The sequence below is a fragment of the Takifugu rubripes genome, chromosome 3, assembly GCF_901000725.2.
Source record: "Takifugu rubripes chromosome 3, fTakRub1.2, whole genome shotgun sequence".
Classification (NCBI taxonomy): Eukaryota; Metazoa; Chordata; class Actinopteri; order Tetraodontiformes; family Tetraodontidae; genus Takifugu; species Takifugu rubripes.
In genome coordinates this window covers 16,775,292-16,798,712 of record NC_042287.1, presented here as the reverse complement: position 1 = coordinate 16,798,712, position 23,421 = coordinate 16,775,292, and the positions used below count along the sequence as shown (strand labels likewise).

General features: G+C 43.6%; 3 protein-coding genes and 2 pseudogenes across 4 annotated transcripts; 2 read left to right on the top strand and 3 right to left on the bottom strand.

The window, feature by feature from the left end:
* Positions 1-119: 119 nt before the first annotated feature.
* On the top strand, positions 120-1,684 carry LOC115249222 (P2Y purinoceptor 1-like). The gene has a single exon (XM_029834175.1). It carries the CDS (start codon positions 618-620, stop codon positions 1,590-1,592), a length of 975 nt encoding a protein of 324 aa, XP_029690035.1. The 5' UTR covers positions 120-617; the 3' UTR covers positions 1,593-1,684.
* Positions 1,685-2,495: 811 nt separating this feature from the next.
* Positions 2,496-5,359, bottom strand: LOC115249216 (UDP-glucuronosyltransferase 2B31 pseudogene; annotated as a pseudogene).
* Positions 5,360-8,651: 3,292 nt separating this feature from the next.
* Positions 8,652-9,779, top strand: LOC115249223 (P2Y purinoceptor 1-like). The gene has a single exon (XM_029834176.1). It carries the CDS (start codon positions 8,712-8,714, stop codon positions 9,684-9,686), a length of 975 nt encoding a protein of 324 aa, XP_029690036.1. The 5' UTR covers positions 8,652-8,711; the 3' UTR covers positions 9,687-9,779.
* Positions 9,780-10,288: 509 nt separating this feature from the next.
* Positions 10,289-17,541, bottom strand: LOC115249214 (UDP-glucuronosyltransferase 2B31-like). 2 transcript variants are annotated; one of them, XM_029834167.1, is made up of 2 exons: positions 12,633-12,695; positions 10,289-12,232 (listed from the first exon to the last, which is right to left on the bottom strand). In XM_029834167.1, the coding sequence occupies exons 1-2, from the start codon at positions 12,676-12,678 to the stop codon at positions 10,620-10,622; spliced, it is 1,659 nt and encodes a 552-aa protein (XP_029690027.1). In that variant the 5' UTR covers positions 12,679-12,695; the 3' UTR covers positions 10,289-10,619. The 2 variants fall into 2 exon arrangements, with proteins under 2 accessions (XP_029690027.1, XP_029690028.1); XM_029834168.1 differs by lacking the exon at positions 12,633-12,695 and adding an exon at positions 17,230-17,541 and having other exon boundaries at positions 10,290-12,232.
* Positions 17,542-19,944: 2,403 nt separating this feature from the next.
* LOC115249217 (UDP-glucuronosyltransferase 2B31 pseudogene) lies at positions 19,945-22,754 on the bottom strand (annotated as a pseudogene).
* Positions 22,755-23,421: the final 667 nt, after the last annotated feature.

Here is a 23,421-nt window from a genome sequence, read left to right as displayed (position 1 = left end):
TTCCTGTCTGTTTTCCTCCATCTGCCTAATCTTTGTGCTGATTTTTGCCAGATCTTCATGCTTGTTTTGTATTTGAGTCTCAAATTCAGATCAGATTCCTCAGTTTTCCTGGAATCCTGATGTGTTTCCTCTCAATACTGATTTTTATGAAGGATTATGCTGCCACGGTGTCACAGACAGAAAAATGCAACCAGCTCAGGATCAGTGAACAAATGAGACAACCTTAACGATTTTAAAAATAGTATAAACTAATAAGTGACAAAATAAGGTTCTGAGCACAGGGGCTGTTAACAGAAACAATTTGAAACTCAAATCTATTTCTTCATCTATTCAAAGCAGTTTTAAATTAAATGCATGTAGATTTTAAATAGTAGTCCAAGACTTTGTATGTTGGTTGAGGTTCATTCAATCTCATTGTTTCTCAGAATGCTAAACATCACACTTGTACTTTGACTTGATGTTTCTGTTAGTCATCAACACATATCAACTCTTTCCGATGTACAGATTTGGGTTATTTCCCTTCTGACACATAGAAGCAGGAACAGGAAGTCTTCTCTGCAGCAGCCACACCTCGGGGAGCACGTTTCAGAGCGGAGCTGATCTCTGTCCAGAAGACGATGAATAACAGCTCCTGTCCTCGTGTCAGCTTTAGTTTCACGGGCAAATTCCTGCCTCCTGTTTACATCCTGGTGTTCTTCATCGGTCTGGCGGCTAATGGATGGGGACTAAGATCTCTGCTGAAGAACTGGAAGAAACTAGGCAACATCAGCCTATTTGTGCTCAACCTGGGAATTTCAGACGTTCTCTACCTGCTCACGCTTCCATTTCTGGTGGTCTACTACCTCATGAGTCGTCGATGGATTTTCGGACAGACATTCTGCAAGATAACAAGATTCTGCTTCAATCTTAATCTGTATGGCAGCATTGGGTTCCTGACGTGCATAAGTGTGTACCGGTACCTGGCTATTGTCCATCCGATGAGAGCGATGGGACGCATCACCTTCACCCACTCTGTGATTATCTCTGTCACCACTTGGCTGTTAGTTGGAATTCAGTGTCTTCCAGATATGTTCTACACCAAAACATCTAAGAGAAACACCGAGAAATGCTTTGATACCACCGATGACGAGTATGTAGAGAGTTACCTAAAGTACAGTCTTGGATGGACGTTCATGGGATTCTGCATCCCGCTCCTCATCACACTGGGCTGCTACGGACACGTGCTTGTTGTTCTCTGCCGGAAAAATACCACTGACAAGGTATTAAGACAGAGATGCATGAAGCTGTTGTTCCTCCTGGTTCTTCTTTTTTCTGTTTGTTACATCCCCTATCACATACTCAAGAACCTCAACCTTTGGTCAAGACTTCAGTTCATTTGGAAGGTGTGCCAAAAATGGTCTAACGGAGTGTACATCGCCCGTCAGCTCAGTCGTGCCCTTGTTTGTTTGAACAGTGCTCTCAACCCTCTGGTTTACCTCCGTGGAGATGAAAACATCCTGGCTCCTCTCAGAAAATGTTTGCAGCCAGCTCAGGAACCTACCACACAGGCGACAACCCTTTTTACTCGAGGTTCTCCTCCATCAGCCGTCTGATACAAGCTTATTTTTTATGTGCATCTGCTGCTTTATATCACTGGTGCTTTATCCGTCATACTCAGATGAAATAATAAAACATTCTTAAGGAATCCGTTTCTTCTCTGATAGTACAGGGTGGGGGGGAGGAGGTGCGGAACTTCAATTTAAACGCAAGTGAAACAGAAATGCACGAGGTGTTAGGAGTGGTTGTATCAGGACCCGAAAGCAGGCAGGACACAGTGGCGTATCGTTCCGAGAAGCTTTATTAAAGTTTGTAGAACTCAAAAAGAGGCGTGGAGACCACGACTCGGTGCTTAATCAAAACAGGGAACGTAAACTTACGACACAAGCAGTCCATGAAGGATTAAGAAAAAACAACAATCCGATAACGGGTTCAAAAGTTATCCACGAAGGAAACAGTCTCACAAAAGTCCAGGAGGGTACAGCCGGGGTTTTCCGAAAACGACAAAACACGCCAACGCTGGCCAACCGTGAGAACAGTCCATAAATAGGTGGCTTGATTACGATAGTCTGCAGGTGCGCCAGTCCCCGGCACCACCTGTGGCTGAGGCATGGCTCCACCACGCCCCCCGCAGGAGAAACCCTGCAAAAGAGTTCCCAGAAACTGGGAACCTGACACGAGTAGTAGTACAAAGTGAGAGATTTAGTGAAAGCAAAATTCTATTCAGTCAGAAAGGAAAACCACAACCGGGGCACAAACAGTACCTGTCTGGAACAAGCTGCGTGCAACACCCGCTCCAATGGATCCACTTCTAATAAAAGTCGCTGATTAAACATTATAAGATGTAGATCACAGGATCTTTGAATGGAAAAAAGTGTGTTTTATACATTCATAGATTGTGAGACAAAGTTGGACACCTTGACTTGGAGACAGAACACTGAGGAATTGCACCACAGTTGTAGTTTTTAAAGAAAGAATTTTATTTCACACTGGATGGACGCGCACATTGCTGACAAATGGCGAAAAGTCTTAAGCTCATCAGTGAAATGTTTAGCACATATTCAACAACCATTTAACTAATATTCTATCACCAACCCTTTTTCTCCAATAAGGCTTCAGTATTATTTGCACACCTCAACACTCCTGCAGTTGACCTGGTTTGGTCGGTTGTAACCCATAAAAAGAAACAAGGCAACAACTCTAGCTTGCGTGAGGGGGAAGCAGAGCTTACAGTGAATGCATAATCAATTTCACATGAAGTTACCACTGGTAGAGCAACAACGCTCCACTTTTATTCAACCAAAATGAAGTGGGAAGATTCAAGCTGGCTAAATCCTACAGCTAGCTTTGCAGCCTTCAAAAGAAATGGATTAAAGTTACAACCTAAATTTAGAAGGTTGAACAAGGTTCATACACCTGTTTTCTCATGAACTGATCTATTCTTTCTTAGATTTTGCTGGTGATTTTGTCGCTCTAATGAGAGCTCTGATGACACATCGGCAGGAGACCCAAACTAATGACATGAGTATCAAGCCACAGGCTGCGAAGACGGCCATCACGTCCAGACAGTGATAGGCGTACCACGGTAACTTGTAGGACTCTGTACGCAGGTGTGAGGCGCCCTTGTGCCTCATGACAAACTCCATCCAGAAGAGGGCGCTGTCTATGGGTTTCATTGGTTTGTCATGGTGAAGCTGTGACAGCTTCTGTATTTTCTCTTTGTATGCCTTCGTAGGATCGAGAATATTCTTCAGAGTATTGGTCAGAGTCTCAACATCCAACGTTGTGACATCGACCATCTCAGCAGCCCCCCGTGCCTTCATACGTACAAAATTATCAATCTGGTCAAAGATGAGAGGAAGGCCCAGGATCGGGACCCCATGGTAGATGGCCTCATAAATACCGTTATAGCCCCCATGCGACATAAAAAGTTTGGTTTTCGGGTGACCTAAGATATCATTTTGAGGCAGCCATTTAACCAGCATGGTGTTGTTTCCCAGGCTGGTGGGTCTTTCTCCAATGTGTCTCCACACCACCTTCTGAGGAAGGTTGGCAAACGCTGATGCAATGATCTCTGATAACTCAGGGCCAAGATCGCCCAGCAGAGTCCCCAGTGACATGACGACCACCCCGTGCTCACCAGAACTCTGCATAAAATCCTCTAAATCTGCTGGAAGAGGCTTAGAAGGTTTGCCTTGAAACCCTCCGATGTAGACCACATTGGGCATGGTAGGATGAGGAAACTCGAATATAAAATCAGATCGTATTAACCAGAGATCAGCTCCCTGCATGAGAGACATGACGTTGACATCGGCACCAAAATATTTGTCACACACTGCTTGGTAAGGGGGATTTACAACAAAGTAGTGCATGTAGACCAACATCATATGAGAGATGACATTTTTCATTCTCTGAAAAAAGTCCATTTTATCAGAGTTATAAGAAAATAATTGGGGAACGTAGGAGAGTGGAGAAGGTGCGATGGCGAAGTGTGCCTCGCCGCTGAAAGCCCAGCGAGCACTGAGCACCGTTGGAAGCTGGAGATAGTGCGCTAACAACACTCCCCCTAGAAATGCAGGATCCAACAGCATGAAATCGTATTCAGTTTTCTTTAGCTTCATAATTAGCATCTCATTCTCAAAGATGTCGATGACCATCTTGGCCACGTTTTGCTGACTTTCCTCTAAAATAGTGAAAAGGTTTTGATAAAATTCAAAAAAAGCCCAGAGTGAACCTTCTCTCCGCCGGATCTCTATTGACCTCTTTAAGAAAGAGGTCATGAAGTCTTGACCCTCGATGTGATGTGAGTGGTCCTGGGCGATGGTAATGGAGGTGTAGTATGGCGAGACTTCAGAAATGTACCAGCTGGTGGACGAACGTATTACCGTTATTTCATGGCCCCGAGAGTGAAGCAGCTCCAAGAGGATTTTCATGTTCAGCCAGTGGCTCCCATCTAGAGGGTAAACAAGCACTTTTCCTCCATCACAGGTGGAGGACAGAGCTGCTGAGAAGAACACCAGGAAGGTCAGGACTGGATATGAAGCCATCACTGCCAAGAAGAGGCAAAGGCTATTACAAACATTATTATTATTATTATTATTATTATTATTATTATTATTATTATTATTATTATTATTATTATTATTATTATTATTATTATTAGTAGTAGTAGTAGTAGTAGTAGTAGTAGTAGTAGTAGTCATAAACACCGTGTATCCAACGACTACAAAACAGTATACAATGAATCTGTTGCGAACTGGCTGACTGGTTAGTCCGGACGCTGACCAGGACACGTTACTATTACTTGCTAAGCCAGCAAAAATTGAATACCATTATGTTATTGTGTTTTAAGCATTTCTGATATCATTTCTGATATTCTGATATCAGAAATGCTTAAAACACAATTGTGTTTAGTACATTTGCTTTATCAAAAACACATGAACTGCTATAACATTCACATTCTCTCTGTCTCTCATGCACAAGCTCAAACCCACACACACACCCAGTAGGTATTCTGTGTGCAACGCAGTAACAGAAACAGTAGCCTGTCACAGACGGGTTGATCAGGACCTGAACGCAGGCCAGGGAGCAGGGGCGGCCCACCAGAAGACACGAAGCTGGGGTGGCGCTCCAGGAGACACGAAGTTGGGGCGGCCCTCCAGGAGACACGGAGCTGGAGCGGCACCCCAGGAGACACGAAGCTGGAGCAGCACCCCAGGAAACACAGAACACCAGCACACAACGAGGAGGACGAACAGACACGCTGACAAGACGAACAGAACACCCTCACAAGACAAACAGACACCCTGGCACTGACAGGCAGGCGCACCTTGCTTAAATAGGCAGCATGATGTAAATTGCCTACAGGTGCGCGTGCCAGCAGTGCCAGCTGCCACCGATTGTGCCCCACACCCCCCCCTGCAGGACAACGACCGACACAACCCAGAAACCCTGACAGCAGCCATTAATCAACTTAACACAACAACAAAAATACTCATCTACACTTAAATTGAAACAACTCAAATCGTCACTAAACGCTTCTTTCACAGTCAGTTATTTTTCAGCAACAGCTAGAGTGTGGAAATAATAGTTACCTGTGAACCACGAGGACCAGGACACTGTCAATAAGGCTTGTTCAGCCACCAGTGATCTAATACTGAGCTGTGCCTGCGTTTATGGGGCCAAGATTATAATGTTCCTTGTTCCCTCACTGGAACGCAGAAGCACCATCTACAGACGAGGCCGCCAAAATAAGATTCCACATCCACAATTGTGATGATGAAATACACGTGGCGTGCACATTTGCTACGTAAATCTTTCTGGACCCTTTACAGCCCTGATTTAAGAGGTATCTGGACATCTCGAACTAAACCAGCAAACAATGGTCATTCTAGAGTCTGAGAAAGGTCACCTGCCTGGCCTGTGTAGTGTCTGTTGGGGTTAGTCAGTGTCTTTCAGGTCAGTCAACGTGGGTCAAGTTCTATGTTAGCCGCAGTTTTGGCTGACGTGTTTTTAGACGGGTCACTTGTGTGAAGTGGGAAAGATGGTCTACTCAGCCTCCTCCCCTTGTCTCTAGGTGGAGGTTTTCCACAGAAATAAGCTCAAATGGGACACCGGTTAGGAATGAACCCACTGGTGGTTTTTCTGAGATAGTGGGTCCTTTCTGTTTAATACCTGATCACTGGATCACATAGTCTTCTATTTGACCCTTGTCTCACCAGGTGGATTACTTTATCAACTCTGACATGACCCATGTTGTGATGTAGGTATTTGGCACAGTTGGCCTCAGTTTACTGGGAAGGACCTGCTGGTTGTCTTTTTCTTTATCATGCAGATTCTGTCCTCTCCTCCTCGATGTCATGACCTTACAGACGGAAGCATCCTCTTCCTGGGCAACTCTGAAGTCATCTGGGGTGAAGGTGGGAACGGTCACAGGTGGATCATTGTCACCCCGAGAGGTGCAGCCATCCATGGCACGTCCTTTCCCCCTCCAGCTTTCTTCCTCTGGCTAAGTTACTAATGATCTTCTTAGAGCTTTAGATCATGGACTGGTTTCTCTGCTGGTTCTGTTGGACCTCAGTGCAGCTGATAGATCAGATAGATACCAGTTTGCTCATGTCCATGGCATTCCCTCTTCATACAGTAGGGTTAGCCATGGAGTTCCACAAGATTCTTCACCTGGACCAATCCTTTTCACCTTGTACATGCTCCCCTTAGGAAACATTATTCAGCAGCATGGAATAAGTTTTCATTGTTATGCTGATGACACTCAGCTATATTTATCCATTAAACCAGAGGAGACAGAGTCGTTAGTGAAGCTAGTGAAGTCTTGGATGTCTTCAAATTTCCTTGTCCTTAATTCCGGCAAAACTGAGGTCAAGGCTCTCCTGCTCCTCCTCACCAAGTAGATCAGTGATGTTATTTCTTGTGTAGTTTCCCTGCCACTACCTCCGACCCTGCTGACCCACTCAGTTCTACTGGCAGTTTATTATTATAATTAATGTATTTCATTGATCTCTGCCTATTCTCTCCTCTACCTGTCCTCCCCCCTTCTCCTCTCTCTCTACCCAGCTGGCCATCAGCAGGAGGGTCCCCCTTCACGAGCCTGGTCCTGCTCAAGGTTTTTCTTTGCCACTGTTGCTTGTTGGGGGTCAGGCCCTGGGATTCTAGAAAGCGCCTAGAGACAATTCTGATTGATTGATTGATTGATTGATTGATTGATTGATTGATTAATTGATTGATTAATTGATTGATTGATATGGTGGAAATTACAGTACACTGAGGTAGAGTTTCAGTGTAGTACTCTATGTGACCCTGGAGCTTTACTGGATACCTTGACAGCGGACACATGACAGCACTTTTTTTTTTTTACCACTAATAATACACATTTTTTAATAATAGGAATTAACAAGTAAGCCAAAGATACACATATGGTAGCATGTGTCAAGGATAGAAGTGAGTTTAATGTATATGGTAATTTTAGAGGCCGTGCACTGATAAAAACCTTCAATTGCAAGTAAAATCTAAAAGTCAGGAGTTAAAATGATATCTAATAGTGTCTAGTTTACACTAACTGGTGTTTCTAGAGTCAGAAATGTTTGATAACTTGTTAATTTTATGACACCAGTCTCTGTGTTGACTGATTTTATTCTCTAATGTGAGCAATGCAACTATTTGTTTACACAGTTTTGCTTGTGATGATTTTGCACTTCTTCGTTTACTGTTGTAGATAATTCTGCGCAGATGTCTCCTCTCTATACTGTAGTTGTATGTGTGGTACTATTTCAGACCTGAGTTGGTTTCATGGTTTCTTTATAAAACCACCTCTCCTATCCATCATGGCGGACCTAAGATCTCCTTTGGTTTTGGTCCTAACATCCATATTTGTTTGAGACGATGTTTGATGGTGATGTTATTTGTGTGTGTTTGGAGACGTGAGCCTACTTGAGGGCTGCTAAGAGTTTGAGTTGTTTTGATGGTCTTATTGTTGTGTCAGGACGTTTCAAAGTAAATACATATTAAAAATGTGTTTTTTTGAAGCTTTACACTTGTGGTTTCCTGTCTGTTTTCCTTCATCTGCCTAATCTTCGTGCTGATTTTTGCCAGATCTTCATGCTTGTTTTGTATTTGAGTCTCAAATTCAGATCAGATTCTTCAGTTTTCCTGGAATCCTGATGTGTTTCCTCTCAATACTGATTTTTATGAGGGATTATGCTGCTACGGTGTCACAGACAGAAAAATGCAACCAGCTCAGTATCAGTGAACAAATGAGACAACCTTAACGATTTTAAAAATAGTATAAAGTAAGAAGTGACAAAATAAGGTTCTGAGCACAGGGGCTGTTAACAGAAACAATTTGAAACTCAAATCTATTTCTTCATCTATTCAAAGCAGTTTTAAATTAAATGCATGTAGATTTTAAATAGTAGTCCAAGACTTTATATGTTGGTTGAGGTTCATTCAATCTCATTGTTTCTCAGAATGCTAAACATCACACTTGTACTTTGACTCGATGTTTCTGTTAGTCATCAACACATATCAACTCTTTCCGATGTACAGATTTGGGTTATTTCCCTTCTGACACATAAAAGCATTAAAACAGGAAGTCTTCTCTGCAGCAGCCACACCTCGGGGAGCACGTTTGCATAGCGGAGCTGATCTCTGTCCAGAAGACAATGAATAACAGCTTCTGTCCTCCTGTCAGCTTTAGTTTCTCGGGCAAATTCCTGCCTCCTGTTTACATCCTGGTGTTCTTCATCGGTCTGGCGGCTAATGGATGGGGACTAAGATCTCTGCTGAAGAACTGGAAGAAACTGGGCAACATCAGCATATTTGTGCTCAACCTGGGAATTTCAGACGTTCTCTACCTGCTCACGGTTCCATTTCTGGTGGTCTACTACCTCATGAGGAGTCGATGGATTTTCGGACAGACATTCTGCAAGATAACAAGATTCTGCTTCAATCTTAATCTGTATGGCAGCATTGGGTTCCTGACGTGCATAAGTGTGTACCGGTACCTGGCTATTGTCCATCCGATGAGAGCGATGGGACGCATCACCTTCACCCACTCTGTGATTATCTCTGTCACCACTTGGCTGTTAGTTGGAATTCAGTGTCTTCCAGATATGTTCTACACCAAAACATCTAAGAGAAACACCGAGAAATGCTTTGATACCACCGATGACGAGTATGTAGAGAGTTACCTAAAGTACAGTCTTGGATGGACGTTCATGGGATTCTGCATCCCGCTCCTCATCACACTGGGCTGCTACGGACACGTGCTTGTTGTTCTCTGCCGGAAAAATACCACTGACAAGGTATTAAGACAGAGATGCATGAAGCTGTTGTTCCTCCTGGTTCTTCTTTTTTCTGTTTGTTACATCCCCTATCACATACTCAAGAACCTCAGCCTTTGGTCAAGACTTCTGTTCATTTGGAAGGTGTGCCAAAAATGGTCTAACGGAGTGTACATCGCCCGTCAGCTCAGTCGTGGCCTTGTTTGTTTGAACAGTGCTCTCAACCCTCTGGTTTACCTCCGTGGAGATGAAAACATCCTGGCTCCTCTCAGAAAATGTTTGCAGCCAGCTCAGGAACCTGCCACACAGGCAACAACCCTTTTTACTCGAGGTTCTCCTCCATCAGCCATCTGATACAAGCTTATTTTTTATGTGCATCTGCTGCTTTATATCACTGGTGCTTTCATCCGTCATACTCAGATGAAATAATAAAACATTCTTAAGGAATCCGTTTCTTCTCTGATAGTACAGGGTGGTGGGGAGGAGGTGCGGAACTTCAATTTAAACGCAAGTGAAACAGAAATGCACGAGGAGTAGTACAAAGTGAGAGATTTAGTGAAAGCGAAATTCTATTCAGCCGTGAAAGGAAAACCACAACCGGGGCACAAGCAGCACCTGTCTGGAAGAAGCTGCGTGCAACACCCGCTCCAACGGATCCACTTCTAATGAAAGTTGCGGATTAAACATTATAAGATGTAGATCACAGGATCTTTGAATGGAAAAAAGTGTGTTTTATACATTCATAGATAGTGAGACAAAGTTGGACACCTTGACTTGGAGACAGAACACTGAGGAATTGCACCACAGTTGTAGTTTTTAAAGAAAGAATTTTATTTCACACTGGATGGACGTGCACGTTGCTGACAAATGGCGAAAAGTCTTAAGCTCATCAGCGAAATGTTTAGCACATATTCAACAACCATTTAACTAATATTCTATCACCAACCCTTTTTGTCCAATAAGGCTTCAGTATTATTTGCACACCTCAACACTCCTGCAGTTGACCTGGTTTGGTCGGTTGTAACCCATAAAAAGAAACAAGGCAACAACTCTAGCTTGCGTGAGGGGGAAGCAGAGCTTACAGTGAATGCATAATCAATTTCACATGAAGTTGCCACTGGTAGAGCAACAACGCTCCACTTTTATTCAACCAAAATGAAGTGGGAAGATTCAAGCTGGCTAAATCCTACAGCTAGCTTTGCAGCCTTCAAAAGAAATGGATTAAAGTTACAACCTAAATTTAGAAGGTTGAACAAGGTTCATACACCTGTTTTCTCATGAACTGATCTATTCTTTCTTAGATTTTGCTGGTGATTTTGTCGCTCTAATGAGAGCTCTGATGACACATCGGCAGGAGACCCAAACTAATGACATGAGTATCAAGCCACAGGCTGCGAAGACGGCCATCACGTCCAGACAGTGATAGGCGTACCACGGTAACTTGTAGGACTCTGTACGCAGGTGTGAGGCGCCCTTGTGCCTCATGACAAACTCCATCCAGAAGAGGGCGCTGTCTGTGGGTTTCATTGGTTTGTCATGGTGAAGTTGTGACAGCTTCTGTATTTTCTCTTTGTATGCCTTCGTAGCATTGAGAATATTCTTCAGAGTATTGGTCAGAGTCTCAACATCCAACGTTGTGACATCGACCATCTCAGCAGCCCCCCGCGCCTTCATGCGTACAAAATTATCAATCTGGTCAAAGATGAGAGGAAGGCCCAGGATCGGGACCCCATGGTAGATGGCCTCATAAATACCGTTAGTGCCCCCATGCGACATAAAAAGTTTGGTTTTCGGGTGACCTAAGATATCATTTTGAGGCAGCCATTTAACAAGCATGGTGTTGTTTCCCAGACTGGTGGGTCTTTCTCCGATGTGTCTCCACACCACCTTCTGAGGAAGGTTGGCAAACGCTGATGCAATGATCTCTGATAACTCAGGGCCAAGATCGCCCAGCAGAGTCCCCAGTGACATGACGACCACCCCGTGCTCACCAGAACTCTGCATAAAATCCTCTAAATCTGCTGGAAGAGGCTTAGAAGGTTTGCCCTGAAACCCTCCGATGTAGACCACATTGGGCATGGTAGGACGAGGAAACTCGAATATAAAATCAACTCGCATTAACCAGAGATCAGCTCCCTGCATGAGAGACATGACGTTGACATCGGGACCAAAATATTTGTCACACACTGCTTGGTAAGGGGGATTTGACACAAAGTAGTGCATGTAGACCAACATGATATGAGAGATGACATTTTTCATTCTCTGAAAAAAGTCCATTTTATCAGAGTTATAAGAAAATAATTGGGGAACGTAGGAGAGTGGAGAAGGTGCGATGACGAAATGTCCATCTCCATTGAAAACCCAGCGAGCATTGAAAACCAGCGGTAGTTGGAGATAGTGCGCTAACAACACTCCACCTGGAAATGCAGGATCTGTCAATAAAAGGTTATACTCATTGTTTTTCAGAATCGTAATTAGCGTCTCATTCTCAAAGATGTCGATGACCATCTTGGCCACGTCATGCTGATTCTCTCCAACCATCTGGAAAAGGTTTTGATAAAATTCAAAAAAAGCCCAGAGTGAACCTTCTCTCCGCCGAATTTCTATTGACCTCTTTAAGAAAGAGGTCATGAAGTCTTGACTCTCGATGTGATGTGAGTGGTCCTGGGCGATGGTGATGGAGGTGTAGTAGGGCGAGACTTCAGAAATGTACCAGCTGGTGGACGAACGTATGACCGTTATTTCATGGCCCCGAGAGTGAAGCAGCTCCAAGAGGATTTTCATGTTCAGCCAGTGGCTCCCATCTAGAGGGTAAACAAGCACTTTTCCTCCATCACAGGTGGAGGACAGAGCTGCTGAGAAGAACACCAGGAAGGTCAGGACTGGATATGAAGCCATCACTGCCAAAAAGAGGCAAAGGCTATTACAAACATACGGACCAGTTATTCTATTATTGTTATTGTTATTATTATTATTATTGTTATTATTATTATTATTAATAGTAGTAGTAGTTGTAGTAGTAGTAGTAGTAGTATTCATAAACACCGTGTATCCAATGACTACAGAACGTATACAACGAATCTGTTGCGAACTGGCTGACCGGTTAGTCCGGACGCTGACCAGGACACGTTACTATTACTTGCTAAGCCAGCAAAAATTGAATACCGCTATGTTATTGTGTTTTAAGCACAATAGCACAATTGTGTTTAGTACATTTGCTTTATCAAAAACACATGAACTGCTATAACATTCACATTCTCTCTGTCTCTCATGCACAAGCATTCTCAAACCCACACACACCCAGTAGGTATTCTGTGTGCAACGCAGTAACAGAAACAGCAGCCATTAATCAACTTAACACAACAACAAAAATACTCATCTACACTTAAATTGAAACAACTCAAATCGTCACTAAATGCTTCTTTCACAGTCAGTTATTTTTCAGCAACAGCTAGAGTGTGGAAATAATAGTTACCTGTGAACCACGAGGACCAGGACACTGTCAATAAGGCTTGTTCAGCCACCAGTGATCTAATATTGAGCTGTGCCTGCGTTTATGGGGCCAAGATTATAATGTTCCTTGTTCCCTCACTGGGACGCAGAAGCACCATCTACAGACGAGGCCGCCAAAATAAGATTCCACATCCACAATTGTGATGATGAAAAATACGTGGCGTGCACGTTTGCTACGTAAATCTTTCTGGACCCTCTACAGCCCTGATTTAAGAGGTCTCTGGACATCTAGAACTAAACCAGCAAACAATGGTCATTCTAGAGTCTGAGAAAGGTCACCTGCCTGGCCTGTGTAGTGTCTGTTGGGGTTAGTCAGTGTCTTTCAGGTCAGTCAACGTGGGTCAAGTTCTATGTTAGCCGCAGTTTTGGCTGATGTGTTTTTAGACGGGTCACTTGTGTGAAGTGGGAAAGATGGTCTACCAAGCCTCCTCCCCTTGTCTCTAGGTGGAGGTTTTCCACAGAAATAAGCTCAAATGGGACACCAGTTAGGAATGAACCCACTGGTGGTTTTTCTGGGATAGTGGGTCCTTTCTGTTAAATACCTGATCACTGGATCACATAGTCTTCTATTTGACCCTCGTCTCACCAGGTGGATTGCTTTATCAACTCTGACATGACCCATGTTGTGATGTAGGTATTTGGCACAGTTGGCCTCAGTTTACTGGGAAGGACCTGCTGGTTGTCTTCTGCTCAGATACCAGTCTCCTTGTTTTGGCTGCTATTTGTCTTTTTCTTTATCATGCAGATTCTGTCCTCTCCTCCTCGATGTCATGACCTTACAGACGGAAGCATCCTCTTCCTGGGCAATTCTAAAGTCATCTGGGGTGAAGGTGGGAACGGTCACAGGTGGATCATTGTCACCCCGAGAGGTGCAGCCATCCATGGCACGTCCTTTCCCCCTCCAGCTTTCTTCCTCTGGCTAAGTTACTAATGATCTTCTTAGAGCTTTAGATCATGGACTGGTTTCTCTGCTGGTTCTGTTGGACCTCAGTGCAGCTGATAGATCAGATAGTTACCAGTTTGCTCATGTCCACGGCATTCCCTCTTCATACAGTAGGGTTAGACATGGAGTTCCACAAGATTCTTCACCTGGACCAATCCTTTTCACCTTGTAAATGCTCCACTTAGAAAACATTATTCAGCAGCATGGAATAAATTTTCATTGTTATGCTGATGACACTCAGCTATATTTATCCATTAAACCAGAGGAGACAGAGACGTTAGTGAAGCTTTAGAACTGACAAAAAGTCTTGGATGTCTTCAAATTTCCTTGTCCTTAATTCAGGAAAAACTGAGGTCAAGGCTCTCCTCTCCTCCTCACAAAGTAGATCAGTGATGTTATTTCTTGTGTAGTTTTCCTGCCCCTACCTCCGACCCTGCTGACCCACTCAGATTTACTGGCAGTTTATTATAATTAATATAATTAATGTATTTCATTGATCTCTGCCTATTCTCTCCTCTACCTGTCCTCCCCCCTTCTCCTCTCTCTCTACCCAGCCGGCCAGCAGCAGGAGGGTCCCCCTACATGAGCCTGGTCCTGCTCAAGGTTTCCTCCTGTTAAAGAGGAGTATTTCTTTGCCACTGTTGCTTGTTGGGGGTCAGGCCCTAGGATTCTGGAAAGCACCTAGAGACAATTTTGAATGATTGATTGATTGACTGATTGATTGATTGATATGGTGGAAATTACAGTACATTGGGGTAGAGTTTAAGTGTAGTCCTCTATGTGACCCTGGAGCTTTACTGGATACCTTGACAGCGGACATAGTCATTTGTCTTGTTTGGCCTGTATTTTGTGGTGAAGTGGAACTCTGCTGACTGACTAAAAGGCGCAGTCTCAGTTACGGGTGCTATATCTGTATTTAAAACATACATAAGGCCCACCGTATTTTTAGGCACATGCTAAAACATACATGAGAAAATGACAACGGAAGTAAAACAATGAGTTTCGACACATTTACTGTATTGAACAAAATATTCATTCTCTATTCATTCTCTCCACAAAACCATCAAAGTTTTCATCTTCTGTATCTGAATTAAACAGCTGCGCTATTTCAATGTCCAACATCCCGAATTCCTCTTCATCATCTGAATCAGACTCAGCGACCGGTACCTCTTCAGCGTTGATGCCAGCTTTTGTGAAAGCTCTTAAGATACATGAAGACGGTATCAGAGCCCATGCGTCTACAATCCACCCGCATTTGGTGGCATAACTTGCCCGCCGCTGCCTCATAGTCTTTGTGAAGGAGTGTTCACCTTCCGTCATCCAGCGCTCTGTCCGTTTCCATGGCAGCCGAGAACCACAGTGAACGACGACTTCTCGTGCCCCGTTGTGCATATCGCAACCGTGCTGCTCCCTTTTTTTCTCCACTGTGTGGGTCATAGGGATGTCAAAAGTCAGAGGGATCTCATCCATGTTGGTGACGTGGCTGGTCGCGGTTATCTTGTCGTGGCAGATGGCCGCCCTCTCCTGGTAATCCGCGGGCAGCCGCTGCGCAACAGTTGTCCTTGCGCGTATGGAGAGATGCCGCCTCCTCATAAAGCAAAAACACTAAGATTGCCACATATTCGATGGCCTGCAGTTTTAAAGTAAGCTTCATACGCGTCTCGCTTGATCGGCACCATTTTAGGGGTTCCTTACGCATAGGTGTGCCGCTAATCGATGGGCGGATCGTTTACCGTAGTGCACCTACCAAAGGCGCACAGCAGATTGGAACTCAGTCCACACACAAGGTGCTCCATATTATAAGGCGCACCGTCGATTTTTGAGAAAATCTATAGTCGTGAAAATACGGTAAAGCATTGGTGGAACACAAAACTCGAGACATTGGGAATGATGTCAATAAAGGAATAAAGACAAATGAAGCAAGAGCAACTGAACTGAAGGCAGACTACTATGAAGTGCATGAGAGGAAGAATTTAATGATGCATCTGTGAGACTGCGAGAACAATCAGGGAAGTGAGCGCTAAGATGCGAGAACCTGAAATAAGCTTCAGACCCGGACAGCTGCTTCCTGTCTACATATCCTGGAGAAGATCAACCACACTGTTTTTCACAGAGTCATTTGTAAATCAAACGTAAATAAAGTGCACCAATGGCTTCAGCGACACAACATAACGTCTGTGCCTTCGGTAGGTCTCATTACTGAGCTCTTCAGATAAATTAGCAAGGCAAAGTAAAAAATGAGGAAGAGCTTCGCAAGGTTTACAAAATGCACAATACAAAATAACAGACACAAACAAGAACTACACAGTGAAATGAAGTCATATCTACACTCACGGCATGGTATTTATATTCTGAACAGTTCCGTGATCTGAAACTGCCTTAAAGGCTTTTAAAAAATGTAGAATTGAATCCCTCCATTTGAGCCCCCCCCCTTCCTCACCTCCATCTCCCCCACCTTGTCATGTTTCCCTGCTCAAAATGTCCAACAGGGAGCACGTTGACATAATTTACTGCTTTAGCTCATGTAAGCTAATGGTAATCAACACACGTGTCGTAGGAGCTTGTCTAAGGGTCATAATTCCTGCCAGGCATCATTTATCTCTCTATCATTTATTTATCCATCCTGTGAGGTGATATCCCAGCTCATGAGCAAATCAAAGGAAACAAACGATTGTCATTTAAATACAGGCCTGGCCTACTCAATAGATGTCACCCTTTGGATTGTCATTAAACATAAATCCCAATAGTCTACCTTATGCAAACGTTATGGAAAATATTGAACTTTATCCTAATATCAACCAGAGTAACTTATTATGTGCATAAACGGTTTCTCCTGTGTGCAGCAGAAACCAGTTTGTATTATTGTAATGATGATTTACCAGCAGCACCAACTCGTGTGAATAACATTAACATCGTCTTTGCTTTTAATTCAAAGGTTGTTTTTCTTTTCCAAAGGTGCGTTCAGAGTCCTAATGCAAACACAAATGCAATGCACGGCATGACTTGCAGTTCACACAGAATATTGATAAAATATTATGTTTAACAAGGGTAAGACAACAAATCATATACTACGACGAAATGAGGACCTGTTAAATGATGTTATTTGTCTGTGAATGGTAGATTAGCTTCATATCTTTAACGTATGCCACAGTCACAACTACAAGGATGAAGAGAAGGAAGAAAAAACAATAAATGAGGAAATGGAAGTAAACAAGAAAAAGAACACACATCATAGTGGTTTTTAATCAGACAAAGGTGATAGGACACACAGAGGAAATGCATGAATCAGAGCCTTTCTACAGCAGGTTAGCTGCAGCAGTTAAATGATGCCAAGTGGAAAGTAAACAGCAGCTGGTTCTGCTCGAGAGGAAAACTGCTCAACGGGATTTTATTACATTATAAACATCTAAAAACTGAGCACAAACTAAAACGTCTTCTTACCTCAGACTCTGTGATTTCACCCTCTGGCCAGAACCCCCCTGAATGTCCAGAGTTGTCAAACATCAGCTAAAACAGAAGTCAATGTATAACCGTGTCCCTGAGTGAGCTGAGGCACCCTGCTGAGAGCTCGTAATCAGGCTTCTTTCCCTCCACTCAGATTTGTTCCTGTCGTCAGGCTCGTCATCACATTACCAAAGGAATGTTTGACCTACAATAACAAGCCTAATGCACCAGCTTCACTGCTGACTTCTTTACATCCACATTTTACCTAATTTGTATGTTTTTAAAAAGTAAATCACGTCCTGCTGTGAACAAGTGTGTGTATCGTTCTTCCTAATCAAAGAACAGACTGACGGCTTTTTAATACTTGTAATTCACGAGGGGAAAACCTTGATTTGTCAGTTATAGACAAATATTAACCTTTTTTCTTCTTGATTCTTCTTGAAAAGTGAATGAAAGATGTTTTTGCTGTTTTTCCTTTACATGTTATCAGCCAAACCTGTAAAAGCAAGAAAGAGAAATAGGTTCAAATATGCAAAAGTGAGGCTTTGAACATGAACATGAGGTTCTTTGTTGAAGGTGGAGACTTTCGAACAATAGACTGAGGGATTATCTCCATTTTCTCCCTCCAGAAAATGCTGAATCATGGGTGTTGGGCACAGCAGTTCTGTCCACCACAAAAATGAAAAACATATGGCAGCAGTGGTAAATGAACAGCTAAGACAAGCGTACACAATATTGGGTTCAATCATTAACTTGTAAACCTGCCTCGCGTTCTTAAACAGTGAATGAAAGATGTTTTTGCTGTTTTTCCTTTACATGTTATCAGCCAAACCTGTAAAAGCAAGAAAGAGAAATAGGTTCAAATATGCAAAAGTGAGGCTTTGAACTTGAACATGAGGTTCTTTGTTGAAGGTGGAGACTTTCGAACAATAGACTGAGGGATTATCTCCATTTTCTCCCTCCAGAAAATGCTGAATCATGGGTGTTGGGCACAGCAGTTCTGTCCACCGCAAAAATGAAAAACATATGGCAGCAGTGGTAAATGAACAGTTAAGACAAACTTACACAATATTGGTTCAATCATTAATCATTTTTTGTGTGTGTGTTTCTGTGCTCTGTGCCTCTCCTCTCCCTCTCCTCTCCCCCTCCTTCTCCTCTCCCTCTCCTCTTCTTTCCTCTCCTCTTTCCCCTCCTCCTCCTTCTCCTCTCCTCTACCTCCCCTTCACTCTACTTCTCCTCTCCTCTACCCCTCTCCTCTCCTACCTATCCTATCCTCTACCTGTCCTCCCCCTTCTCCTCTCTCTTTACCCAGCCGGCCATCAGCAGGAGGGTCCCCCTACATGAGCCTGGTCCTGCTCAAGGTTTCTTCCTGTTAAAGGGGAGTTTTTCCTTGCCACTGTTGCTTGTCTGGGGTCAGGCCCTGGGATTCTGGAAAGCGCCTTGAAACAATTTTGATTGTATAAGACGCTATATAAATAAAGATTGATTGATTGATTGATTGATTGATTAACTTGTAAACCTGCCTCGTGTTCTTGACTCAAAGGAACGTGGAAATGTCTGGCTGTTGTCAAGCGGTTCGGTCCAATCGCTGGTTCTGTTGAGCATCTCCCTCAGTCATCAGATCAGTCATGCTCCTGTATGTTTCTACAGTTTAATAAGAGTACAGCTTGTTAGAAGAGTCTATAGGGTGTATTTTATACAATAGTGTATATTATAACCTAGCATTTCAACTATACATGCAATGTAAGAAACTTCCATCCATCATCTATCCATCCACCAATCCATCATCCATCCACCCATCCATCCATCCATCCATCCATCCATCCATCCATCCATCCATCCATTCTCCCGTTTAGCTCGTACCCATTGGCAGGGGTAGCAGCCTGAGCAGGAACGCCCAGATTCTCGGGACACTTGCTCTAGCTCCTCAGGAAGTATTGGACAGTCACGCCAGCGTTTCCCAGGTCTTCCCTGGGGTCTCCTCCTGGTGGGACAGCCTGAAACAGGCATCCAGGAGGCACCTGATTCAAATGCTCCTCTTGATGTGCAACGGTTCCACTACGAGCTCGTCCCAAGCGTTAGAGCTCCTCACCCTATCTCTAAGGGAGCGTCCTACCACTGTGCAGAGGAAACCTTCTTCATCCACCTGTATCATCCATCTTGTTATTTCATTCGCAACCCAACGTACCTGACCATAGGTGAGGGAAGTAGCATGTATGTGTGTGTGCGTCCTCATGTTTACCACATATATAGTGTCAAAAACATCATTCTACTAGCAAACATACTTGTGTGTATCCTACTCATTCCTGTTGTATCAGTCCAACCAAAGAGGCATGGCTCAACCACAACATGTTTTATTCAGAGACTCATGTCTTTCAGATTCAGCTATGATAGTACTGAGATCATCATTGCATGTCCTTGAAGGAAGAGCAAGATAAGAATGGCAGCTTGATAAGCATCTTCCAAGAGGTAAGGTCCAGCAGAGAGTCAAGTGGACTGTTGAGAGACACTAAAGGACATTCCCCTCCTCTCCTGTACCAGTCTAAGGGTACTTGACCTGAAGGTTCTCATCCATGCAGGTTATAGTAATCCATTGGGAGCCAACTGGACAGTCCAGCTGAGTGTCCACATGACCTGAATGGATTACTATGACCTGGTGAATGAGAACCTTTGTGGACATATCAGATTAAACATTTGCACACATTTGTAGGTGTAAAAAGTTCTGATGGGGAAACACGAGTGGGTAACTGCCTCATGTCTTTCTTGGTTCAGTTCTGACAAAAGGATTTACACAATGTCAAGAGAAAAATTAGTGTAAAACAGAAGGCAACAAGGAAGCGTTTTCTTTGAAGACCTCTATTAACAGAGATATCAATTCAGACAGATGTTAGATGTACATATTACATACATATTATCATAAAACATTTTAAAAATTTGATGGTACAAACACAAGTGTCTCTCTTGGTTTTCTCTATGAACTGGTAAACCCAAGCCCACACACCAACTAAACTGGTGCTCTTCTTTCTGATATAGGATTCACATCTACCTCTCTGTCCCTTTATCATGATTTCTACCGTAATCCTAAACTGTAGGCGACAACCTAAATTTATCATTGATCTATTCTTTCTTAGATTTTGCTACAATAACAAGCCTAATGCACCACCTTCACTGCTGACTTCTTTACATCCACATTTTACCTAATTTGTATGATTTTAAAAAGTAAATCACTCCCCGCTGTGAACAAGTGTGTCTATCGTTCTTCCTAATCAAAGGACAGACTGACGGCTTTTTAATACTTGTAATTCACGAGGGGAAAACCTTGATTTGTCAGTTATAGACAAATATTAACCTTTATTCTTTCTTAGATTTTGCTGGTGATTTTGTCGCTCTAATGACAGCTCTGATGACACATCGGCAGGAGACCCAAAATAATGACATCAGTATCAAGCCACAGGCTGCGAAGACGGCCATCACGTCCAGACAGTGATAGGCGTACCACGGTAACTTGTAGGACTCTGTACGCAGGTGTGAGGCGCCCTTGTGCCTCATGACAAACTCCATCCAGAAGAGGGCACTGTCTGTGGGTTTCATTGGTTTGTCATGGTGAAGTTGTGACAGCTTCTGTATTTTCTCTTTGTATGCCTTCGTAGGATCGAGAATATTCTTCAGAGTATTGGTCAGAGACTCAACATCCAACGTTGTGACATCGACCATCTCAGCAGCCCCCCGCGCCTTCATGCGTACAAAATTATCAATCTGGCCAAAGATGAGAGGAAGGCCCAGGATCGGGACCCCATGGTAGATGGCCTCATAAATACCGTTAGTGCCCCCATGCGACATAAAAAGTTTGGTTTTCGGGTGACCTAAGATATCATTTTGAGGCAGCCATTTAACCAGCATGGTGTTGTTTCCCAGACTGGTGGGTCTTTCTCCGATGTGTCTCCACACCACCTTCTGAGGAAGGTTGGCAAACGCTGATGCAATGATCTCTGATAACTCAGGGCCAAGATCGCCCAGCAGAGTCCCCAGTGACATGACGACCACCCCGTGCTCACCAGAACTCTGCATAAAATCCTCTAAATCTGCTGGAAGAGGCTTAGAAGGTTTGCCCTGAAACCCTCCGATGTAGACCACATTGGGCATGGTAGGACGAGGAAACTCGAATATAAAATCAGTTCTTATTAACCACAGATCAGCTCCCTGCATGAGAGACATGACGTCGACATCGGGACCAAAATATTTGTCACACACTGCTTGGTAAGGGGGATTTACAACAAAGTAGTGCATGTAGACCAACATCATATGAGAGATGACATTTTTCATTCTCTGAAAAAAGTCCATTGTATCAGAGTTGTAAGACAACAACTGGGGAACGTAGGAGAGCGGAGAAGGTGCGATGGCGAAGTGTGCCTCGCCGCTGAAAGCCCAGCGAGCACTGAGCACCGTTGAAGCTGGAGATAGTGCGCTAACAACACTCCACCTGGAAATGCAGGATCCAACAGCATGAAATCGTATTCAGTTTTCTTTAGCTTCATAATTAGCGTCTCATTCTCAAAGATGTTGATGACCATCTTGGCCACGTCTTGCTGGCTTTCCTCTAACATATTGAAAAGGTTTGATAAAATTCAATAAAAGCCCAGAGTGAACCTTCTCTCCGCCGGATCTCCATTGACCTCTTTAAGAAAGAGGTCATGAAGTCTTGACTCTCGATGTGATGTGAGTGGTCCTGGGCGATGGTGATGGAGGTGTAGTAGGGCGAGACTTCAGAAATGTACCAGCTGGTGGACGAACGTATGACCGTTATTTCATGGCCCCGAGAGTGAAGCAGCTCCAAGAGGATTTTCATGTTCAGCCAGTGGCTCCCATCTACAGGGTAAACAAGCACTTTTCCTCCATCACAGGTGGAGGACAGAGCTGCTGAGAAGAACACCAGGAAGGTCAGGACTGGATATGAAGCCATCACTGCCAAGAAGAGGCAAATATTATGATTATAATTATTATTAAACACTGTGTGTCCAATGACTACAAAACAGTAAACATTGAGTCTGTTTCGAACAGGTTTAGTCCGGACACTGACTACGACACGTTACTATGGCTGAGTTTTAGTCCGGACACTGACCAAGACACGTTACTATGGCTAAGGTTTAGTCCGGACACTAACTAGGACACGTTACTATGGCTAAGGTTTAGTCCGGACACTGACCAGGACACGTTACTATTGCTTGCTAAGCCAGCAAAAAATGAATACTGAACATATCAGAAATACTTAAAATACAATAACACAATTGTGTTTAATACATTTGCTTTATCAAACATACATGAACTGCTATAACATTCACATACACCAAAAATACTCATCCACACTTACATTGAATCAACTCAAATTGTCACTAACGCTTCTTTCACAGTCAGTATTTTTCAGCAACAGCTAGAGTGTGGAAATAATAGTTACCTGTGAACCACGAGGACCAGGACACTGTCAATAAGGCTTGTTCAGCCACCAGTGATCTAATATTGAGCTGTGCCTGCGTTTATGGGGCCAAGATTATAATGTTCCTTGATCCCTCACATCTACAGACAAGGCCGTCAAATAAGATTCCACATCCACAATTGTGATGATGAAATACACGTGGCGTGCACGTTTGCTACGTAAATCTTTCTGGACCCTCTACAGCCCTGATTTAAGAGGTCTCTGGACATCTCGAACTAAACCAGCAAACAATGGTCATTCTAGAGTCTGAGAAAGGTCACCTGCCTGGCCTGTGTAGTGTCTGTTGGGGTTAGTCAGTGTCTTTCAGGTCAGTCAACGTGGGTCAAGTTCTATGTTAGCCGCAGTTTGGCTGATGTGTTTTTAGACGGGTCACTTGTGTGAAGTGGGAAAGATGGTCTACCAAGCCTCCTCCCCTTGTCTCTAGGTGGAGGTTTTCCACAGAAATAAGCTCAAATGGGACACCAGTTAGGAATGAACCCACTGGTGGTTTTTCTGGGATAGTGGGTCCTTTCTGTTAAATACCTGATCACTGGATCACATAGTCTTCTATTTGACCCTCGTCTCACCAGGTGGATTGCTTTATCAACTCTGACATGACCCATGTTGTGATGTAGGTATTTGGCACAGTTGGCCTCAGTTTACTGGGAAGGACCTGCTGGTTGTCTTCTGCTCAGATACCAGTCTCCTTGTTTTGGCTG